Genomic DNA, 23,843 nt, shown 5'->3' on the forward strand with positions numbered 1-23,843 from the left:
GGAAGAGGCTTGCACCACTGGGTCCTGCCACGCAGACAGACACTGCTGGAGCAGATTCACATTAGCAGAGTCCTTTAGCACTGACAAAGCACTTTCGGGTAAACTTGCTTCTGGGAGAGGGCACACACTACTTGGGCACAACAGCACAGTTAAGGAGGCTCACAAAGTGGAAGAAATATCACACGAAGCACACATCTATAGGAATTTCATACTGAAGGGACCATTGAAGTTAGTACACACCAGGTTTAGCCACTCAAGAAAAAAATTATGATGAATGAAGCAAGCTCACACTGACAGCACTCCTGGAGGGAGATCGGGCCCTTTAGTTTTGACTACAGGATACTGACAAAACATGCAGGCTGGCAAGGCACTATTAGAGCAAGCTGACACTACTAGAGGCCCAGAACGTTGGAAGAACACTCCTGCAGGAATCTCACACTGCTGGGGTTTAGAGAGGACTACTTGTACTCTACTAGAGTGAGTTCACACTATGTCAGATAACAATGATATCATATAACCCTATGCTGCAGTTCTATTACACTGACTTGACACTCACTCTGGTATAAGCCAGGGCACTGCTACAAGACGTTCACACTGCTGGGGTCCTATATCTCCTAACATGTTGCTGCATTAGAAAGTCCATTCTTATGGATCATATAGCACTGACAGTGTACTACATGAGGATTCCCACACTGCTAGGAAGCATAGCACAATACATAATACTGCATTATGAAGTTCATGCTGCTGGATCCTATAGCACCAATAGAATACTACACTAGGATTCTCACACTGCTGGATCCCATATCAATGGCTAGATACTACATTAGGAAGGTAGTTCCTAAAATATTGTCAGGATAATGCATTGGAAAGCTGGCACTGTTGGATCTTTTAGCACTGACAGGGTACTGCATTAGGAAGCTGATGCTGCCAGATCCTATAGCACTGACAGAATACTCCATTAGGTATCTCTCACTTATGGTCCTTTAGCACTGATAGGTTACTGCATTGAGAAGATCTCACAGCCACTGTCCTTTTACACTGACAAGACTGCACAAAGGATGATAATCACAATTAAGGATTAGCTGGAATGTATTATTAAAGAGGTTCAGGCTTTGATGAAAGGCTTCTTATGATGGTGGATAGCAGGTCAGGTCTGGTAAAAGCTGAAGGGTCGAGTGGATTCAGTAGATCAACCTAGGTTGGGAGGTCCTAAAGTGCATAAGAATTGGATAGGAGGTCATAGGGATTCAGTGCCTTCACACAGGATGGGCTACATAATGCACTCATTGAGTTACATGAAGTGTGGGATAGAGGCAGTGGGGTGCTAGGTGAGGGTATCTCAGGTGTTAGATTTGGTCACATGAATTCTGTAGGATCTCCCTGGTGTGTACTGTTTTCAGGGTCCAAAAGGTTGGCTTAGTGTTGGCTGAGTGTTTCTGCTGTTGGATTAGGTGTCCCCGGTTTGAAAGAGGTTTTGCAGTTACTGAATAAGTTTTCCTTTGTTGTGTGCTTTAGCAAAAGTCTTGAATTATGCACCTCATTTTGAGGTATCCCAAGTAATGGATGAGTTAGTTAAGGTATCTGAAAGGGTTCCCGAGGTGTTGGTGGGCGCAGTGAGGGTCCTGTAAAGTGAAACTCATTGGTTTCAATGTATTCTAATGTTTTGTGTCGCTTTACATATGTCTTGGATAATTTAGCTCCTGTTGGATACAGTCCAGCTAAGGGTTGCACACACCAGAGAGTTTTGAAGGGAACATATGTCTTTCTTTATTCTGAGTAAGACATGTAGATTTCATGTTATGGGCAGAGACAAGAGGACAGTCAAACTGTTGACTGGGCAGAGTTTGAGATATAAGGAGAAGATATGAGCTGTGGATGGGGCACAGTGGAAGAGTTCAGCTGTGACTTGAGCACAGGGGCAGCTGTTGTGCTGTGGGTCTCAATTCCTGTTTTCATTAATCCATTGTTTAGGTGTATAGAGTTCCTTTGGGTAACTTCACCAAGAAGCTGACAGCTTGTGTGTCCACCGTAGGGCAGCCCAAGGAAACCTGTGCCAAGAAGTGGATGATTACTTCATCAGTCTGCGACAACCGTAGAGGATGGAAGTTCGACTTCAGCTTCTTTGGAGCAGATAAAGAGCAGCCTCAAACGCGGTAGGTTCAGGTCCATTTCTTCAATCCATTCTTGCCGAGATTAGCCACAAGCTGTGTTTTTGTTGAGTACCATTACCAGGCAACCTATGATTGAAGTGCTGAAAACTGAGGAGGGCATAAAATGCAGAGGGAGTGGTGTAAATATGGAACACAAAGTGAGGTGGGGAGGATGATACACTGAATTTACTGACTTTGGAAGGCTGAGACAATCATACTGGTCATGATCTGCAGATCACTGCATGTTTCGTTGTGTCTTTTCAGGTTCTGGGAACCGCAAGTATTTAATACACGTACTAGAGCTTAGTGTTCAATGACAGATATTACTATAAATGATAACTGTAACAGCAGTTAAAGAATAATGAAAAGTTGCACACACAATAAATATTTGAACTTTACCCAAAGGAATAACTTTTAGATTAAAGGTGTCTGATTTGCGGTTCAGCAGTCAGTACCTAAGGAAAATGTTATCCAATGAATTTCAGTCCTGTGGATAGCGCTGGAGCAGTCACTGGTGTTAAAACATCTTACATTTTATGTTATGTTAGATGCATTTGAGTAGTCTTTGTATTCTCTCGGTGCACCTTGGATAATCTGCTACATACTGTATGTTTCCATGTGGCTCCAGAATTCCTCTCAGGGCAGAGCCTGAGTATTCTTATGATAATGTCTTTTGAATGTAGTGTTTCAGTTCTCCTTATGACTGCATTGAGATCTCTTTGGGATGTGAAGATTGAACATTGGATCTAATTGAAGGAGGACCAAAATTGGCAATGTTAAATGGTTGGTTGGCAGTACCTTATTCCTTGAGCTTCAATTTTCTGATTTCAGTGAAGGTGTGACATGGAGGATGACTTTATCATTTGCTTAGGAATCTCTTGGGGTAGTGGGTTGAATAGTGCCCCACCCTTATGAGCTAGGAGCTCATTTAGAGTTTCATGGATGGCCAACCAGCCCATTGGTGTGACTGAGGACCACTCACCATATTTAGAGATCCTCACCATGCGAGTGGAGATCATATTGATAAAAGTTCTCTAGTCAACGAGGTCATACCATGGCTGTCAGTTGACATTCCTTTTTGTTTTGCTGAAACAAACCCAGAATATGGAGATTTAATTCTGAAAAACATAAAACGAATTTTTTCCTGTGCAAGGTGCCAATTACTGTTTTTCCGTCCTGAGACCACTGTTCCAGACATGGAGGTTTCGGAAAGGATAATATGTGTAGGAATGTCCAAGCCTAAATGGGGAAGGCCCTTCACTGAATAGACGAGTCAGGCTTGCAGTTGATGGGTCACCAGGTAGGAGGTTTTTGATGGCAGAGCTGTGTAATGCTCTTCGGTTGTAAACCTGTCAGTTTCCACTCACTTCCAAACAAGGCTGGCTAATCTACGTTGAGAGAACACAAATGGCCTGCACCTGCTGGGAGAAAAGCCCCGGCTACTGGGCCACCAGGTCATGGTGACTGATGGTCACCACTACTTATTTAGTATTATTTTTCTCTACCCTGCAGGTGCCAGAAAAGATGCATCGGCCCCAAAGTACTGGGAAAAAATCCCTGTGTAACAGCACAAAGATTTTTTGTTTTATAAAAATTAATTCTCACTTTGGTGGTTTGTTTTCAGAGTCTTAAAACTTTACTGAGTGGGTACTTCAAATATGGTGCCTGCTCAGTAAAGTGCCTTCAGTGGAGCAGTAGTGGCTCGGCTGGAGGCATAAAAATCCCACCTATCTACCAAGTATCTCGAAATTTGGTGGGCTTTCCTCAACCAGGGGAGAAGAGACCAAGGCCTCCACTGCCCTATCATGCTATTGGACAACCCACCAAGTTGTAAATGAGTGCCCTAGACTGTAAGTACCCTTATCATGTTTGCTAAAGAGTGTATAACTAGTCATTTCCTCACAGATGTCAGCTAAAAAAAAGAGGTTAAAAATGAATAAAGCCCCACATTCAGTTCAGATCCACCCAGTCAGTGTCATCTTGTTGGTATCGTGGGGAAGCGGTCTGTAGCTTATACAAGGCAGAGCCGTGGTTTTCAATACATGGGAATCCTCTGTTAGCCACTAGAAGGTCATGAGCACGCATCCAGGGGAAGCCCATTCCCGAAGCTTCAGTCCTATGATTGTTTTGTGACTTTCTTTTTCTTGTGGCTGGTTGTGAAATAACACCAACAACATAGTTTGTATCAGTTTTCCACCAGCTTCTACAGGCCATATTTTGAATACCCTCCATCTCCCCACAACAAGCCTAGTATTTCTGACTCTGATCTAGTCCAAAATAAGGTTTAAGATCCACCAAGAACAAATACAGGCCAAGGTTTTTGTATTAGATGATTTTCATAAGTATATTTCTGGCCTCTTTTCTAATGTGTATTTGCTAGCGCACTAGTGCACTTGGTGTGCCAGTGTCCCCTAGTATCACACAGATAAGGATATGTTCATATCCATGTGTGGTCTGCACAGTTTTCTGCTGGTCCCTGTTTGAGGCAAAATGGTATTGCTATCCTGGCTCATGGAATGCGGTGTGTATTCGTTCTTTTTTTGACATCGATGAAGATCCAGTTTCAAGACCTTGGTTTAGGCACCTCATGGCCAGCCAGTATGGAAACTGGGACTACATGGTGCTTTTCTCCAAGACAGAATGGTGCAACTAGTTTGGACTACTAAAGAAACTTTGGTTTCCTGCTGGTGCTCGGAGTCACGCATTTGGGTGGCCCCAGTGCTTAATTTGTGCTTGTTGTTTCCGGTGCTGAGCACCAGCACTTATTTTTGAGGGCCGGGGCTTATTCTTCTGCCTCAAGCATTTGCTGCGAGCAAAAGACATATATGGGAAAGACAGAGGAAGGTAAAAACGAAAAAACGTCACAAAAGGAGAAAGTAGTAAGCTTCAAGGGTGAGCTAAAGGGGCAAGGAGTAGCTTTATATGGATGGAAGAGGCCCGAGATGGCTTCAGGATTACGCTTCCTCAGTATTTTGTGTTCCAACATTTATTTGTAGCAGCCGTGTGTTTAAGAGGAGGGCTTTGGGCACCGGCACGTTTTTATTCACAAATTAAGCACTGGGTGACCCCAGTGTTTAATTTGTAAATAAAGACGTGCCGGTGCCCAAAGCTCTCCTTGAAACACACGGCTGCTGCACTTAAAGAATACTGAGGCCATCTCGGGCCTCTATAATCCATTTACAGCCACACCCTCCACCTTCAGCTCACTATTGCAGCTTTCTGCTTTCTCCCTTTGTCACGCTTTTTCTCATTTCTCTTCCTCCATCTTTTCCATATGTGTTTTTTGCTTGCAGTAAATGCCTGATGCAGAAAAATAAGTGCCGGCCCCCAAAAATAAGTGCCAGTGCCTCTCACCAGAAACCACTGGCTCAAATTAAGCACACTTGGGAGAAAGAAGGGGTCCTGTCATAAAAGAATATGTGAAATTACTCAAGACCTCCTGTGTATCAAAGAACAAAGTGACAGAAGTAATGCCTGAATAGATCTCGGTCACTTGAGCAGCCTTCTGGTCTATCACTTTTCACACACTATAGAACTTTGGACAAATCATATAGAAATCAGTGTTCACCCTGCTCCAAACCGAATAGTCCAGATCAAATTGCCAGACCCATGCCCTCCGGACGGCAATATAAGCAACCTCAGACTCATTTTAGACTTCTTAAGCCTCGTCAGAGGAGTACAGCTTGAGTTTTGTGGCACAGTGAGCATAGAGCCACGTCTGGGCAAGTCCATCATTAGGGTATATTCTGCAACAAATAACAAATTGATAGAAGAAATGCTCAAACTAATTTTTGCCTTGGTGATTGCTGGCATACTAACCAGCGGTAAGGAGACTTTGAAATGTACAGTGCAAGCTGCACCGCACATAAGGAAACTTTCACCAAATGTGGGCGTTGTCCCATGGCCGCACATGTAGGGCATACCCTGAGGATACAAAAACCGACTATGATGGATGGAGTGTGTCAATGAACGTTCAAGGAGACGAATTTTAAAAATTGTGGTTTGGGAAATGGTATTCTTGTACCACAGTTGAGGGTCCCAAAATATGAACAAGAGTGGCTGTAATATATAGCAGTACTATATATGATGAAACTGCCACTAATTAAAAAAATAATGAGATCATTTTGTAAGTTACTGTGGAAGGGCCTAATTGGCTATTCGCAAAATAATCGGTTCTGGAAATAAAGAGAAGTGAATGCCTCTGTGTGATGAGCTATTTTCGGATCCTAGGGCAATCGCTGGTTACTGTACGGTATCCTTTGTGAGTACTGGTGCCCCTGAACCACCAGTAATACTGCACTCCAATTCATCAACCACGTTAATCCATGTGAGCATGTGACCCCTTACAGGTAGCGAAGTCAGTAAGTACACTTACTTGAGACACTCCGAAGCAGTATAAACAGTATAAACTCAGTTTACGCCAAGTGCAACCTGAGATTTATCTGCAAAGAGCACAACTTTGATAGACAAGTAAACCCCACACGTTTACATTGAGTGATATGGCCAATGTTATCCTAAAAATAGTGTTCATAAGTGCTTAGCTTTTTAGGGATATCCTGGGTTCTACAATGATGCTTGATAACACGGTTCACTTTAATCAACCGAGGGGCCTGACAAAAGGGTACAAGGTACAATGCTAAAATATATCGACCCTGTATCAGTGGTCTCTGGCTGTGGGTTCAAACTGGACAATTCAGTGTGCACCACACATTTTCTCACTCAACAACCCACCGTCCAAACAATTTGTCCCACAAAAGTAAAAAGAAAATAGCGACTCTAGAGTGCCACTAGTCTTGGTGTCCAGTTCCAGGTCACTACTGGGGATTAGCCATCATGTCTAATTGGGACATAGTTCAGAATGTGACAACTTTCTTCAACCAGTGGAACACAGCAGCAGAAATGGCACTTCCGTGTCTATCTTTGGATGTGAAGGGTGCAGGTACTTGTATCCTACCGGTACTAGGCAGGTCAGGACAGTTCAGATTCACCAGAGATGAAGTAGAAAATTACCTCTGCAATTCAACTACCCAAGTAAAGCTCAGTCCTTAACCAGGCTGTAAAGGCATAATCCATGCACCTTGTCAGCCAGCTGGGTTTGTGTAGGTCTCATACAGGGCCAGCTTTAGCGCTGGTGATGTCCGGTGTGACAATCTTTTTTGGCACACCAACCCCTCCGCCCCCGACCTCATCCTTGGATTTCCTCACTGAGACCCGGCAAAAGTACCCCTCATCTCTCCATAGCCCCTCTCTCACATACATTTAATTTGTTTTAAAACACTGATAAAGGCTGACTGTACTAATCCACTCAGTTATACAAATAAAATACAGATCTGTTCCTTGCAGCAGGCATATTAATCCTCTGCACCACTTTATGGTGAGTCACAACTGCCACTAGACAGAACTTCTGCCTCTTTTTTCTAGCAGGAATGTTAATCAGAAGTTATCTTCACATTTTTATTGCTGCCTGAAAGCTGGACGCACAAGAAACTTTGCAGCAGGTGCATTTAAATTGTAAGTTATGCTAAACACCACACCCCCAATGAGGTCAGCACCCTCTTCGCCTCCAGGTCACTGCCCAGTGCGGCCGCACCAGTCACACCGCCCTAAAGCCAGCACTGGCCCTATAGGTCAGAGGTCAGCTCCCCCTCTTTGCAGAACCACCTGGCGTCTTTTATTCTTTCTGGTCATAGCAACAACGTGTTCCAGAAAATCTGGATTTTATCTCAGTTTGAGGGTAGAGGACAACCAGCAAACATTCTCCTTTTCACAGATGTCTGCCTACCCAACACTGATGTGAATAGTCTCATCATAGTTCAGATGATGCATACGTTGCTGGCTCGAGGGGCCTATTGTTACCTAGGTGTGGACCAGAGGCAGAAAGTCTGGGCCAAAAAAGAGAAAGCTTTGTTGTAATTCCAAAGTTCTTTTCCAAACTAGAGGAAATGTATCTTCTATATTTGTCCAGGTTTCTACGGGCTTTAGGTGCAGGTAGCTACAGGTCAGACAAATACTAACGTTCCTATTTGTATTCAAGTCAGTTTGGTGGACCCGGGGGAATCTGGTTGCTAGGTAACAGCCAGCAGTACAAGATGAAGGGCAGAAGTAAAAGTTTCACTGAGCATGGGGAACCTACCATACTCAATGGAACAAAGAAGGGGAACCTCCCTCCCCCAGCCAGCTAACTCCAGTCCCATGCAAGGGGCAATATGGACCTATAGCAGGCTTTTGTGTTCATTATGGAAAAAGGATACCCTGCAACATCTTGTGCTAAGGCAAGAATATCTAAATTTACACTAAAAAACTTTACAAATTCACTGAAAAAGCAGGTTAAAGGGGTGTTAAAAGAAGTGAAAATGTCAGTTAAAACAAACAAAACCACTGAAATCCACCAATTAAAGTTTTCTGAAGTATCTATAGTTTGTGCCCTCAATTAACTATAACTAGTGCCCCCATCAGACTACAATAACCTGGTAGTCTGATGCACAGTGTTGTCATCAATAACGTCATTTCAGATGTTGCATTGATGTTCTCAATGGTGTCATAGAACATGACATGAGTGATGCAACATGTGAGGTCATATGCAGTGCATGACGAGGACACGAGTTATAGGTAATTTAAGGCATGAGTCACAGTTACTTGAGATAACTAACTGGTGTATTTTGGTGGTTTTATTTTAGTTGTTTTAACTTACATTTTCACTTAATTATAATGTCCCTTTAACCTTTGTTTTTTCAGTGAATTTTAGGTTACTTTTAAATCAAAGTTAAATAGTTTTACCATACCTAACTATAATGTCACTTTAACCTTCCTTTGTAAACTTTTACTTTTTTTTTTTTTAGATGAACTAATATTTTATTACCATACATAACACCAAGTCCATGCCATACATGACTTCTGGCTATGAGTGGCATGTGGTTGGCCCCGCATCTATGCCCCCCCCCCACCATGGGCAGCCAACAGCCCGCCATGCACAGGCATGAGTTGGCCATGGGGCCAGGCCTACAGCCAGCCATGCATCTAACCCCCTGTGGTTTGGCAAAAGGGCTTTCCGCAAACCCACACCTCGCATGGACATGGCACATCCATGACTTCCAGGTCCTGCGCCCAACCGCCCACTGATGTCCAAACCCCTGCAGGCATGCACAGTTGACTATGTGATGTTACAATACAAAGAGTGTCACTTTAAGTATGCCAGACCTACTGACTTTGACAAAGGGTCAGAGCACCACAATTTAAAAAGTAGGCTTATTGGTTTTATGAAGGGGTCTGCATATTAATACACATAAAGCAAACATACTGGAGACAGGTGGCCCATCCAACCTTGACCTTTGACTAGTCATACCCACTTGACTTCAGTGATGCTCTACAACCACTGATTTACTCCTATCAGAACCATGAAGCTTGAAATACATACCACACAGGGTGGCACTCACGCACCCATTGCAATGGCTCTTTGACAGTTGTGATGTAGTCCTGCTAATGCCTCTGCACTTAGAAGCAAATTAGTTCTGCAGCGTTAACATTATAAGCAAAGTAAACATAAACTGCAGCTCACAGGAAAAAGATATGACATGGTGCATCAAAGTAATAATACCCATGCTTGATTATCGCTGTGGTCTGGATTAGGGGTCGGCAGAACTCACGGAGTTTCACTCTGTGGAATTCTGCTGTATTACATGAAAACTTTGCAAGATTCTGCAGAGTTCTGCAAATGGGCAGAAATTGGCACTTTGTGCTGCTCGCGCTAATTTTTAGAGCGGGAAGCTCATTCCATGCTAAAAAATCAACACGAACATCACTACGTGACATGTCATGGGGCTCTGCTGCTCAAGATGATTTTGTTGCCGCTTGAATAGATTTTCTACTTGAGTGGCAGCTTTCTCACTGCAAACGGTCGCGACCACCCCTGACCGTTTGTGGTGAGAAAATCTCACAGGGTGCCCCAAAGGCACCCATAAATCACTTGAGGCGATGTCACTTCTTGCTCGCGCTTGCCAACTTACTGTTGGCAGGCTGCATGTGAGAAGAAACACCGCCATGTGGCAATTGGCGGACTTTGGCTGGAACTTGGTGTTACAAGCATAATGCTGAGTGGCCACAATTCTGCCAGCGGAGCGGAATTTATTGCCCACTCCTAGTGTTGATCACACAGTATTGAGGGGTTTAAAGAATACTGCCACGTTTGTGGATCAGCAAGTGAGGGCCAATAATACTAAATTGCAATTTGCCAACAAACCAATTGTCTGAACCTCAGACTTTCCAGTCAACACGTTGCCAGGCAGAGATGAGCATCTAAAGATTTTCTCAATCCATGCTTCCAGGAATCCTGATAAGGATGTGAGCTGACTGTGATCCTGGAAATCCTTCTGATGAGGTCAGAAGGTACAAACCCACAGCAGCAAGTTTGTACATCATTCATCTGACGAGTCACTCGTCGAATCTTAAGAGTCAGCTCCTCATTAACACACTGGACCGCGAGCAGACTGGCACAAGGTCACTCTATAAACCAATGTAACAGGCGATAAAACCTGATAGTTTTATCGCCTGTTAGTTAAATTCTGATGGTAACAATGAAGGTCCCCAGTAATGCAGCAAGAGTGTCACGGGCGCTAATACAAGCAAGCACAATGGGATCCTGATGTCCGGTTGGAAGATGCAAGACAGTCGTAATGGATGCTTTAATCCGAGAACTGGTAAATACAGGGTCACCGCTCAATGTTCTTAGTGCTTTTTGAGTCAACGGTGCAGGACAGGAAGGCTCAAAGCAGGATTGCTCAACATAGGTCAGGAGAGCGGGAGCCAGATTAATGTTCGGGATAACCACGAACTGTCTTAATTATTCCGATGAATTATATATGCATTGATCGTGCAGTGTGTACCAACCCAGAATCACTAACATGAATTATTTTTCAACTGGTGGTTGTTCTCAGAAAATTATTTATTTCCACTAGTAACAGCTTTTTTGTGTTGGGGATAGGTCACTAATAGGTGGTCTCTATTCACATTTCATTTTTGCCATCAAGTTATCTGTTGGATAGACTAAATAGCTGGCGGTGCCTGTCCCGATTGGACGTATTGTAATTGTAACTACGTTTATAAAGTGTTTCGTACCACTGGCGTGCATTAGCGAACGGACAGCACGCTAGGGTGCGGGGGAGTGCTTGGTTGAGAGAGTCGAACTGCACTGTGGCCTATGTGGGAAGTGTTTCATTTCGGAAGTGAACAGAGCCGTGCTCTTGACCTGCCCTAGGCTGCAGTGCCTGTGCTTGTAAAGGGATGGTAGGCGTTCAATTTACATTAATTTATTGCTTCAGCTGATCGGGTGATTCCTCTCAGGAACGGCAGTGGAGCAGTCCAGGGCATGCACTGGATACAGACAGAGGCGTTTCAAGGCATGGGTAAAGTGGGCTCTGGCCCAGGGCCCCAGTTAGAGCCAGCTGTGTTCTCAGGAGGATCCTGCCCTGATAACCTTGATTAATTCTTAAGCGTTGTGTTGTCCTTGAATTTATTTTTAATGTGGGTGGTGTGCGAGAGTCTACTACAGACGTTTTGCAGAGAAATGTTGCGTTTGTTTCAAACAACATCCATGAAGAGTTTCTTTTAGATCAAAATAGGACCGCACATATTAGAAATGGAAGGGTGTGACAGGGATTAATATTAGTTAACTGCTGCTGTGTTACGACATTGAAAACACACATCACTATCCCTGAATATTGGATGAAAATACATGTAGAATTTGGACGCGTATTCCAAGCAGGGGACCCCAAAATACGATTGCCCCAGGGCGTCCAAAATCCTTAAGATGTTCCTTGATACAGGTAGTCATTAGAAATGTTCCATCCAGTCCTCTGAAGCAACCGAAGCTGGATTTTCCGTCCCGAAGTATGTTCATACAGAGAGGACCATGTCAAACAGCATCCCCTGTGCTCCCTGTCAGCCCTTTGGTCACAGATGCGTCTGCCTTAGGCCTCTGCTATGCTTGGCATGGTGCATGAACTGATCTCGCGTTGCAATGCTCATGGCCTTGAAATGTTTTGAAATGAGAACAGCTGGCAGCTTAGCCGTGGGGCAGGCTGGGGGATGTAGTCCCCGGGCTTCCCTCCAGCAGCTGGTGTGTATCTAAGAGCTCCAGGCCTAGAGATTTATCTTTCTTTCTGCTGGTGCCAGACTCTGAGGCTGGCATCTATTGTAGGCAGCTCCGGGCTGACAGGTTGGTGCTGCTTTCATGGCAACGGGTAGGTTGTTCTTGTTAGTCTTTTCTTTCCCTTGGATGAGCTGGGCCATGTAATTAATACTGATTCATTCTGAGGTGTGAATATGTTGTAGATTCATATGTTTTATCTTTCCATATTGTTCTCTAATGTTTTTATTTCCTCTCTATCTTTGTCTTGCTCCCCCTTCCATTCTGTTACTTCCCCTTCCTACATCCACTTTCTCTTCTTCTCTAAATTGCTACTTCCATCTCTCCTATCCATCTCTCCTTGATACCCTTCACCTTGCTAATTCTTTCTTGGTCTCTCCTATCTCACTTCCCTCTTCCATTACTTCTTCTCCTTCTATCCTTAACTTGTACTCTCCCTACACTTCTTTTGTCCCGGCTTTTACTGCACTGATCCCTTTCTCACCCCTCATCGCCGTGCACCCATCTCTACTCTCCCACCCCATTGTCTTCCACTCACTCTTATTTGCACGCTTCTCGACTGTCCCTTAACTCCCAAATGCTCTTCTCTCCACACACTCTTGTCCCCACTCTCATTTCCTTTCCACCTCTCATCCCCTGCTCCATCTATACAAGTCCCTTTCTTTTTCTTCAATGTCTTCCCTTCTCCTCTGCTATATTCTCGGCCACGCCCTTTGGTCCCCTTCTTCATGCATTACACTCCTACCCTCCTTCTCTTCCATCCTGTCTACTCTCCCACACTCTACCTTCTCCATATAATCTTTTTCCCACCATCCACGTCTCTCCCATTCATTCATCTTTGACTGCTGCTTCTCTCCAATGCATTGTCCACTGCCCCTTCACTCCCGCCTCCATCTCTCTTTACGTCTCACTTCTATTCTCATCTTTTCTCTGCTCCTCCCATCTCTTCATTTACCATCGCTCTCCCTTCTTTCAACACCCCTCACACGTCGCCCTTACCCCTTATCCCCTCTCCCTACTGCAGGAAGTTGTACTTTGCCCAGTCCCACAAGCCTCCGTTCCAGGGCCGGGTGTGTGTGGCCCCCTCCGGCTGCCTGCTCAACCCTGGTCCCAATGGGCACAACAAAGGTTACTTCTTTGCACCAAGCGGGAGAGGCAAGTGCCAGAGGCAGGGAGCATTATAGGAAGGGATGAAGTGTGTCAGGAATGTAGATGATGGTCTTGGAAGGACTGTGGATGGGAGGTCCTCAAGGGATGAAACACTCTCACAATTGGTCCTAAATTCTCTTTATATGTTTAAACCACATTCATATTATGTTGCTTTTATCTGGTTGTTGCTCTCAACAGCCATATAATATCTGTAGCTTTAAACACTTTTTCATAACATTTTCACGCTGTATGTATTGGAGTTTATACATTACAAACCTATGTATGACGCAACCGAGCGTACTATTTTACTTTGGAGTTTGGGAGACGATATACAGGTTTGTGTACATGAAGTGGGGATTCCACAAATCAATGTCATACACTTTACATTTCACATTTTTAAGCATAGGGGGATTGATTTGCCCAGAATCACACAATGTCGAGTCAAGCGCCAAGGCCGGGACTCGATGGCACCTAGACTCACTAGACCACATTTCCTCCCCAGTTCATTTGACTAGTGACGGATTGGGATGCAAATCCCTACTTATAAATTGTTCATCGCCATTACAGTGGCTCTAAATAAGTTGCACCATATATTATGTTGCTATAACTGAGAAAGAGATGTAAGTGAGTAGGTGAGGAGAGCTGTGGTGTGTGGGTAGTGTTTGTGTTGGCGTGTGAGGATGCCTGAAGTCATCCACTCATTTCAGATTGGGTAACATTGTCACATACTTTTTTGTACCTGTTTATAGAAGCCCCAAAAAAGAAAACGTCTAGCACTTTAGGGTTCAACCCTTGCGGAAGCTCAGGGTGTGGCAAGCCAGCCGTCCGGCCACTGGTGGACACTGGTGCCATGGTGTTCCTGGTCTTTGGCATCCGAGGAATCAATCGAACAAGGAGCCCAGATAACCATGTCCTGGGACAACTGGTATACATGCTGTATCTATCTATCTATCTATCTATCTATCTATCTATCTATCTATCTATCTATCTATCTATCTATCTATCTTTTTTTAATTTCTCATTACTCAATTTCTTTTATACGTCCTTTTTTTATAACCCAACCCAAACTTAAAGGTAATCTAGAGCTGTCAATGAGGAAAGTACACAAAAACCACCCGTCCCATCCGCACCACTTGGTGACATCGCCAGCACACTCTGCTCGTCACCAAAATCGACCCCTATATTTGGCCTACATGACTGATATTCCTGCATTCTGGTGTCCGATATGCATGTCACTCTGCCCTGTACTCACATCACAAGTATCTGTTCTTTTGACACGTTACTGAATTCAACACTACACCCAATATGCATCATGTTATCACTGGTCTCTGCACAAATCAGTGATGTCACTGCTGACGAACCCCCACCGTGGAATATGTGTTTTTTTCTGGCTTGTTTTATATTTTATATTTATTGAATTTATTATTCTGGGGGTACTCTGATGATGTGCCATGTTTTTGCTGCTGCTGTACTGCGTGTCAACAGAGCCAAGCTGTGCTCACAGGATCACCCAGAGTGAAACGCCGTCAGTGGGTACTGCCCCACATCCCAGTCTACGGGGGGAGTGGGATTAGTGGAACTGTGATCCAGTACTAGGGCACCAGCCATTTTCTTTTGGGAGGTCTATTTATCCTCCCTTTTAAAGCCATGTAGTGAAATGTGCAGGTAGCTCGCCTTCGTCATGTCAGCACTGCCACCTAAATGTATCCCTACAGTGATCACAAAATCCTTACTTTAATACTTAACACTGGGTACGTTACTACTGCTCTCACAACACAATACGGGCATAACTGATATCAACACCACAGTCTGCACGTAATACAGAAGTTATTCCACAGACATCACCAATGCAACCTATATGGCACAATCTGAGGCACATGTGAAACTTGCGGTACACCAGTTAGTAGTAGTAAGGACATGGCTCTCTGCTCGCTTCATGCAGTAGTGAGGACAAGCCCTCTGTTCCCTTCATGCAGTAGTTAGGACAGGTCCCTCTGTTCGCTTCATGCAGTAGTGAGGACAGGCCTTCTGCTCGCTTCATACAGTAGTGAGGACTGGCCCTCTGTGCCCTTCCTGCAGTAGCAAGGACAGGCTCTCATCTCGCTTCATGCAGTAGTGAGGACAGGCCCTCTGCTCGCTTCATGCAGTAGTGCGAACAGGCTCTTGCCTCCCTTCATGCAGTAGTGAGGACCGGGCTCTCTGCTCGCTTCATGAAGTAGTGAGGACAGGCCCTCTGCTTGCTTCATGCAGTAGTGAGGACAGGGCTATCTGCTCGCTTCATGCAGTAGTGAGGACAGGCTCTCGGCTTGCTTCATGCAGTAGTGAGGACAGGGCTATCTGCTCGCTTCCTGCAGTAGTGAGGACAGGTCCCTCTGTTTGCTACATGCAGTAGTGAGGACAGGCTCTCTGCTCGCTTCATGCAGTAGTGATGACAGGGCCCTCTGTTCGCTTCATGCTGTAGTGAGGACAGGGCCCTCTGCTCGCTTCATGCAGTAGTGATGACAGGGCTCTCTGTTCGCTTCATGCAGTAGTGAGGACAGACTCTCTGCTCACTTCATGCTGTAGTGAGGACAGGGCTCTCTGCTTGCTTCATGAAGTAGTGAGGACAGACTCTCTGTTCGCTTCATGCTGTAGTGAGGACAGGGCTCTCTGCTTGCTTCATGAAGTAGTGAGGACAGGCTCTGTGCTCGCTTCATGCAGTAGTGAGGAGAAGGGCCCTCTGTTCGCTTCATGCAGTAGTGAGGACAGGCTCTCTGCTCGCTTCATGCAGTAGTGAGGACAGGGCCCTCGGTTACAGACCCTCTGTTTGCTTCATGCAGTTTCGAAGACAGGGCTCTCTGCTCGCTTCATGCAGTAGTGTGAGTACAGGCTCGCATTATTTTTATGCAGTAGTGAGGAAAAGGCCCTCTGTTACAGGCTGCCTGCTCGCTTCATGCAGTAGTGAGGACAGGGCCCTCTGTTACAGGCCCTCTGTTCGCTTCATGCAGTAGTTAGGACAGGCCCTCTTTTCGCTTCATGCAGTAGCGAGGACAGAACTCTGCGGGCTTCAGGTGTATCCTATGGAGTCTGTGTCTCTTGTGTTTCTGTTAGACCTCCCTTAGGCCCGTCATTGCACGGCCCCAGTCCGCCTCGTGTGGTAGTGACGACAGGGCATGCAATAGTGATTACAGGGCTCTGCGGGATGTCTGCCAGTGTGTCTGTGCCTCACGTGTCAGACATCAGACCTCCGTTAGACAAGCTTTATGCAGTACTGTACCGAGGAAAGGGCTTTGCGAGCTTTGTATGTCAGTCAGCATGGCTGTGCCTCGCTTGTTTCTGTCCCACTTCCCTTAGGCATGTTTTTGCACTGCCCCAACTCGCTTCATGCAGTAGTGAGGAAAGGGCTCTGCAGGCTTTGGATGTCTGCCAGTGTGTCTGTGCCTCGTGTGTTTCTGTCAGGCCTCCCTTTGTAGTGTGACCAGATGTTTAGCACGAAAAAACAGGACGGGCACAGACATAGAAATAGGACTAAAGGTCTTGTTAGATCACAGGGCCAGTGGTGGCCGGTAATTTTAGGAGGGAGCGGGGCGGGCGGGAAGCACAGTCACATTCACTCATTCACACACGCACCAACATGCATTCACAACACTCATCAACATTCAAACATACACACACGTACCAAACATTAATTTAAAAAACACACACACACCTTCAACTCAGAGGTCCCAAGCGGTCAGCCAGTGAGGGAAGGCAGCAGTCCCAACTTTGTCGCAGAGTGGGATGGGGCCAGTGAGACTTCTGACCCCACCCCACTCTGTGAGGAGGTGTCACTGATTGAAGCTCACCCTGGGTGCTTTAGGGCTTAAATCTGAAGCGCCCTGGTTGGAGTCAATGGGTGACGCTCCTCCTCGTCACCGAAGGGGAGGGCCTTGATGCACCTTTGCTGAGCCGAGGAGGTTACACCCATAGGAGCTGTGACCTCTTCAGCCCAGCAAAGTACAGCTCAGGCAGCCAGAAGTCTGCAAACAGCACATGTCTAGCTCCTGGCTGCCTGATCTGAACATCAAGAGTGTCTGTCAGGCTGACCTTTGCTCAGCCTGACAGGCATTCTTCATGAGGGGCAAAAGGTTGGGGGGGGTTGTCCCCTCCGCCCTAAAGGACGGGCCACAGCTGCACAGGACATTATATATATATATATTTTTCTCCCCAAACTCCCTCCTCTTTCTGTGAAGAACTCCTGAATTCAGCTGGAGGGCCGGCCTTCCTTGCCACAGGGGCCCTGCAGCCCTGATTTACACATCATTAAATCATGCTGTGCTGCTTGACTGAGGCGAGGCAGCACAGCAGGAGAGTTTAAACGAATGAACTTCTGTCCCCGGTTTCTGAGAGGGTCGGTTGAAATGTGAGCCAGCACAACACCGCATTAATGTGCAGGTTCACCCGACTCTCCCTTAAAAACCGGAACATTTTTTAATTGTAGAAGAAGGTAGGCCAGACAATTCTTTAAAAACCGGGACCCTCCGGGCAAATCCGGGACGGCTGGTCACCCTATCCCCTAGGCTCGTCGTTGCATGGCCCCAGCTTGCTTCATGCAGTGGTGCGCACAGGGCTCTGTCGGTTTTGGATGTCTGCCAGCGTGTATCTGTGCCTCACGTGTTTCTGTCCCCGCTGTGTTCTGTCTCCTTCTGAAAGGGCAGCGTTATCTACGATGACAGCTTCGACCTCTTCCGAGAGATTGGGAACCTGTGCAGGATCTGCAAGGCCATTGCTGACAACTCGGAGCTGGTGAAGCCGGGAGGGGCTCAATGCCTCCCCTCAGGTACTCATCTGTGCTGAAGAGACTGGACCTCTAGCTAGAGTGGGGGAGGAGAGAACAGTCCAAGCCTTCAGAGGAGAGGGGCGCAGGAGCCATGCCCTCAGATATACAGGCCGGGGAGCAGAGGCCACTTTCAGACGTACAGAGGAGCGAGAGAGAATCCCTGCTTTAGAAAGGCAGGCCCAGGTCTGCCTTTATCTTCAAATATACAGGCGATGGAGGTTCCATGCACTCAGACAGACAGGTCCAAATTCAGCGCACGTTTTGCATGTACAGAGAGATCCCATGCTTCCAGGACCACAGGGTAAAGCGCAGTGCATGTCTTCATATGGTATGTACAGATGAGGGAGAGTCAATGTCTGCACACCATCAAGGATGCAGGTCACACATCTTCCACTTCCACATCTTCCACTGTACAAAGGACAGGGCCAGTTCTCTAAGATTCACAGGCCTTGGATTGCCCACATATTCAGATGTACAGAAGAAAGAGAGGGCCCCTGGGTGCAGAGACCCCACCTTTAGAAACATTCAGTTGGATGTGTCCACACTTTCATGTATGTAGAAGAGAAAGAAAGCAGGACTGTGATATACAGAAATCTTAAACTAAAAGCAATCTGTTCACAACAGCGAGTCTGAATAGGTTCTTTTATTTTCATGAAAGTTGCTCAACTGAAATATTATTCATAGTGAGATTGAAACAGTATCTGCTTATCTTCAAACCATCTCTTGTGCTTTCCTTCTACTCTCCTCATCCCTCCATGCAATCCGCCACTTGCTTTCCACCCCACTCCACCTACTCCACTTCTTTTGTCATCTATCTTCACTTCCTCCTCCTCTCATTCCATCACCCCGACTTTCTCTTTGCCCCACCCCTTCATCCCCATGTTCTTTCTACCAGTTGCCCCACTTATTACTCGTATTTTAATGTTCTCCCCTAATCTCTCACCTTCTTCGGTATCTCACTGCCCTTTTAAACTGCATTTTTTCATCCTCACTTTCCTCTTGTATTGCCTTTCCTTCATCTCTCATTGCTGGGCACTTAACTCTCATCTTTCTTGTGGGCCCGTTTCTCTCTCCATTCCTTTCTTACTCGCCCCTCCTGCCTCCATGACCTTTGTCTCATCTCGTTATATTGTTTCTTTTCACCTTTCCTCTCTCCCAACATTCGCTCTTTTTCTTGTTCTCCCCTTAATTCCCCCACTTTACTCACTTGCTCTCTCCCTCTCCTCCCTTCTTCATTCCGATGCCCCTATGTCTCATCCCTTCCTCTCTGTGTTCTGTCTCTGTCGCTAGGTTACAGTATTTCCTCCTTCCTGAAGATGCTGCATCCTGAGTGTAAGGATGTTCCGGAGCCGAACCTTTTGCCCGGCCAGCTGTCCCACGGAGCTGTGGGAGTGAAGGATGGCAAGGTTCAGTGGATGTCCATGGCCTTTGAGTCGGTGAGAGATTTAATAGGCTGACACCATTTTAAAGGTTATATCCCCCACTCCACACACACACATCGCAGCAGATGGTGCGTCTCCCAGAAGAGCTGCCCTTCTGTTCCCCGCTCCACAGCCATCGAACAACACCAGACAAGGTCATTTGTCAGTACATTTTCCTGCTGTTTTTGTGAAGTACTGTGTAGAATTCAAGCCACTGACATTAGCAAGAGGTGTGTGTAGCAGAAGTGCTTTTTCTCATGAACTTCAAAGCAACGAAAGACATGCGAAGGTCGCCAAGTTCCAAGCGAGTTGGGCCTTCACACGAAATCCAGAACTTTCTACGAGTATTGTGTATGCAAGTGTAATTTGTGTTGAGACACTCACTAGGAAATGCTAAGCAAGGCATGCGCCTGCGTTCAAAACGCTTGTGAGTTATTGGTGTGACCCAGTGTCAGAGTACTCACGAGGAAATGCAGGGCAAGCTGCACATGTATATACTAAGGGGCTTATTTACAAGCGACCTGTGGCCACAGGTGTCACTTTTAGTGATGCACCCGCGACACAGACTGCAGGCCCATATTTACAAGGCCACACAAAGCCACTTTGAGTGGCTTGACATGGCCTTGTAGCAATAGAGTAAGGCAACGCAGCGCAAGTTGCTGCGTTGCTTTACTTTGCAACAAAGAAGCGTTCCATGGGTGTTGCGGTGTATGTTCCCACCCAGCACCCATGGATTTTGACGTATTCCCAGATTTGCTAGGTTTTGTAAACCTGGGAAAGCGTCAAATGCCTACGCCACCTTGGGGGTGACATAAGGGTGGCGCCGTTTTTTCCTCTCTCTATGTGTGCTACATTTTGCAGCACACACATAGGAAGAGGAAAATGACACTCATTATTTTTTTTTGTGCAGCAAGGTGTCCCTTTCTGCACAAAACCAATCATCCCCGCAGTGCACGCACCCTTGCACCATGGTGCAAGGGTGCCTGCGTTGACGCATGACAGCAGTTTGTGTGCCAGCGCATGGGAAAAGAATGGGAATGCACCGTATCTTGTAGATACAGCGCATTACTTCCCTTTTGGTTTGAAGCAGGGTGGCGTAGCAAGAAGGCTTGCGGTGCTGCCCTGCACCAAAACGTTGTAAATGAGGCTCTAAATGCTTGCGAATTAACTGTTATACATTTGCAGAACACTCACAACAAAGATTAAGGAAGGTATGCCTTTCAGTACAAAATGCTTGAGAGTTACTATTGCCATCTCACACTCTCTAGAGAAAACTACACGTAGGGAAAGAGTGAATCTCCATGAACTATGGGTGAGTAAAATAATGAGAAAATCTGCAAACTACATAAAAAAAGTCACACAACCTCTGATCAAAGTTTTGCTGGGCCCTAACAATAACGACTTTCTTTCCAGTCCTCCTCAGGGAGAACTCACACCCCCTCTGTCTTTGCCAATACATGCTGAACGCTCTTGAACTTTATGCCTCTTTTTAGAATCAGCCTTGCTGTGTTATTCCATTTCATACTTTGCCTCACTCTCCTGTGCTTGTTGACTCTTGTCTTTAACCCTCACCCTTTTCCTGGCTTTCTTTCTGTTATGTTATATGGATTTGTATAGCACAAAAAGCTACCCACTAGTGGTGTCTTGGGGCTGGCATAGGTCACAAGACATTCCTCAGAAATATAACTAGAAGGAGTTCCTAGGAGCCAGGTTTTAAGTTGCTTGTTAAAAGCAAAAAAGTCAGTCAGTTGGTGCAGGGCAAGGGGATGTTTATTCTAATTGTAGTGGCAGGAAAAGAGAAGGATCGGCTACCAGATCTGGTGCGTGCGGGCAATGTGAGAGAGACTAGCCAGAAAAAGATCTTAAAAAGGTAGTCTTTTGTTGAGATAGTTTTTGTATTAAACTTTGTGAGCCAAGTGTAGAGTTTTGAATTACACCCTTTTCTGTATCAGGAGCCAATGTAGGTCTGTAAAATGAGTGGAAATGGATAAGCATGCTGAAAGTTTGAGGAAAATGCATTCAGGCGCATTCTGGGCCACTTGTACCCGAAGGGACATGTGCTGGGAGATGCTCAAATAGAGAGTTTTCCTATTGTTGAAGAGACATGATCAAGGCCTGGTCTGCTGTATGTGGAGTGGTAGATGGGAGCCAGGGAAACACTTTGCATAGAATTTTAAGAATGACAAAGCAAATAGCTGAGATATGGTTCACTTGGAAGGACATAGTGAGGTCCCTATCAAGGATTTTGCCTAGGTTTCCAACGGACACAGCCAGAGGTGGAGAGTTACCTATGTCTGTAGGCCACTGGAGTGAAGACCAGACGTTATAGCTCTTCCCTTGTTTTTAACTTTCTAATCTTTATTTCACCTGTCCCATATCTCTTTCTCGGGTCACAAAATAGTTTTTTTTGTCTCTCTTTCTTGACTTCTCTGTTAGTTTTGAAATTCCTCTTTATCTCTCAAAATAATCCTGACTTTTATCCTTAGCTGTTGACTGGCTCACTCAGTCCTCCAAGTCGCTTCCATGTTTCTTGACTCTAATCCTTGTTTTTTCCCATTTGTTTGACTCACTTCATTAGCTTCCCCCTAGACAGGTGTCGCTCTTTTTCTTACTTTCTTGATTGACCTCCTGCATTTTAATGTTTTGTATATTTATTAACCTCCTGTTTTTCAGTTTACCAAGTCTCTCCCCTGCTTTCTGACTTTCTTTCCCTTGGGTGACCTCCTGTTCTTAACTCTCATGCCTGACTCTCCTTCCTTACTTGTTTCCTTGATTCTACCATCACTCAGTATTGATTCTCCCATCACTCAGAAATACTCAATTCTCCCATTAGTCATAAATATAAACTCAGAAAGACTATCAGAGCCTGTTATCGCTGGTTTGAAGTTATTTACTATTCATTTGTCATACATGCTGTTTTTTTCTCCTCATAGTGCAGTGAGAGATCACTAGATTGCCCCTTCTGTCTGGCTTGTCGCCACATCCTAGAGGTTGTAGAGATAACATAATTATATCAAGGGTAATGGTGTGTGTGATCCTTAATAACATCTATGCTGACTATCAAGATGGAAGAACTGGTGTCCTCGTTAGCACAGTCTGACATTCATGGCCAAGTTTGGGTGTGAAATGTTGCAACCTGATACCATATAATTCAACTAACTATATATTATTAAACACCAGCTGTCTATCAAGTATAGTTATGAAAAAGGAATAGCTTTACTGTGATGGGCAGGTTGCTGGTTTAGAGTTTCTTTTATGATTATGCCATGTTGTACTCAACTGCCTACTTCTGCTCACCTTTGTTCCTGCCTCTGTAAGATGGTTTCCACTGGGCATAAGACTCTTTTTCTCAATTTTCTCCCCGGTTCTTTGTGGCATCTCTGATCTGTTCATAACTTTCATTTATGATTCCTTGAACTTGCCATCTTATTGTTGAAATTATTTTATGATTCTATTACTCTTCTATTTCTTTCTTAACTGTCTACATCAGCTCCCTCCAGATCATCCTCATCTATGAAGGCTCCCATCAGTCTTGAAGCCCCTTTCCTTAATTCACTCCCCCATTCTTCTCCTTCTGCTTTGGTGGCACCACTTACCTGTTCCTGACTTTCTTAGGTGGCCAACACCTGGTCTGGGATTCTTTCTTAGTTTTATTTATCATTCCTGACCTTTAGCTTTGGTGTCCGAATCACTTGTTTTTGGCTCCTTTGTGTGATTCTTCCATGAGGTTCCGACTTTCTACCTGATTTCACCATGTCTGGCTTGAGGCAAATTTCCCTGGTTCCTTCTATAGTTCTTGGGCCTTTGTTTTAGTGTTCCACTCACCAGTGATTTACTATTTTCCTGTTACCCCCTGTCCTTATGTAGTTGCCTACAAGTTTCTTTTCTGGTTCTTGTCTCTCTCATAGTTGGTCCCTCTGTATTTTTGGGGACAGTACTTACTAGACATTGTTTAGCATAGAAGGGCATAGGCAAACCTCATTTTTGATGCTCCGTTGTCTTGGAATTCTTTCTCTAGTTTTGACTGTATTTTGGCAATGCCCTGGTTTTTGGAATCAAAATATAAGACATTTACACATCACACATACATATGTACATAGGTTTCTATAGTGCGTATCAAGGCTCACTAATACAATAAATAGAACTGTAAAGTATGTTTATAGGATTTGTACTTTAAGAAGGTA

General features: G+C 45.2%; 1 protein-coding gene across 1 annotated transcript in view; it reads left to right on the plus strand.

Annotated features, from left to right (window-relative positions):
* DISP3 (dispatched RND transporter family member 3) overlaps positions 1-23,843 on the plus strand; it is a 145,722-nt gene that overhangs the window by 93,461 nt on the left and 28,418 nt on the right. The window contains exons 13-17 of the mRNA XM_069241240.1: positions 1,972-2,153; positions 13,316-13,446; positions 14,190-14,365; positions 18,112-18,238; positions 19,529-19,674. Coding sequence (XP_069097341.1) covers positions 1,972-2,153; positions 13,316-13,446; positions 14,190-14,365; positions 18,112-18,238; positions 19,529-19,674 — 762 coding nt within the window. The remainder of the gene's footprint in view (positions 1-1,971; positions 2,154-13,315; positions 13,447-14,189; positions 14,366-18,111; positions 18,239-19,528; positions 19,675-23,843) is intronic.

The sequence above is a fragment of the Pleurodeles waltl genome, chromosome 6, assembly GCF_031143425.1.
Source record: "Pleurodeles waltl isolate 20211129_DDA chromosome 6, aPleWal1.hap1.20221129, whole genome shotgun sequence".
Lineage (NCBI taxonomy): Eukaryota > Metazoa > Chordata > Amphibia > Caudata > Salamandridae > Pleurodeles > Pleurodeles waltl.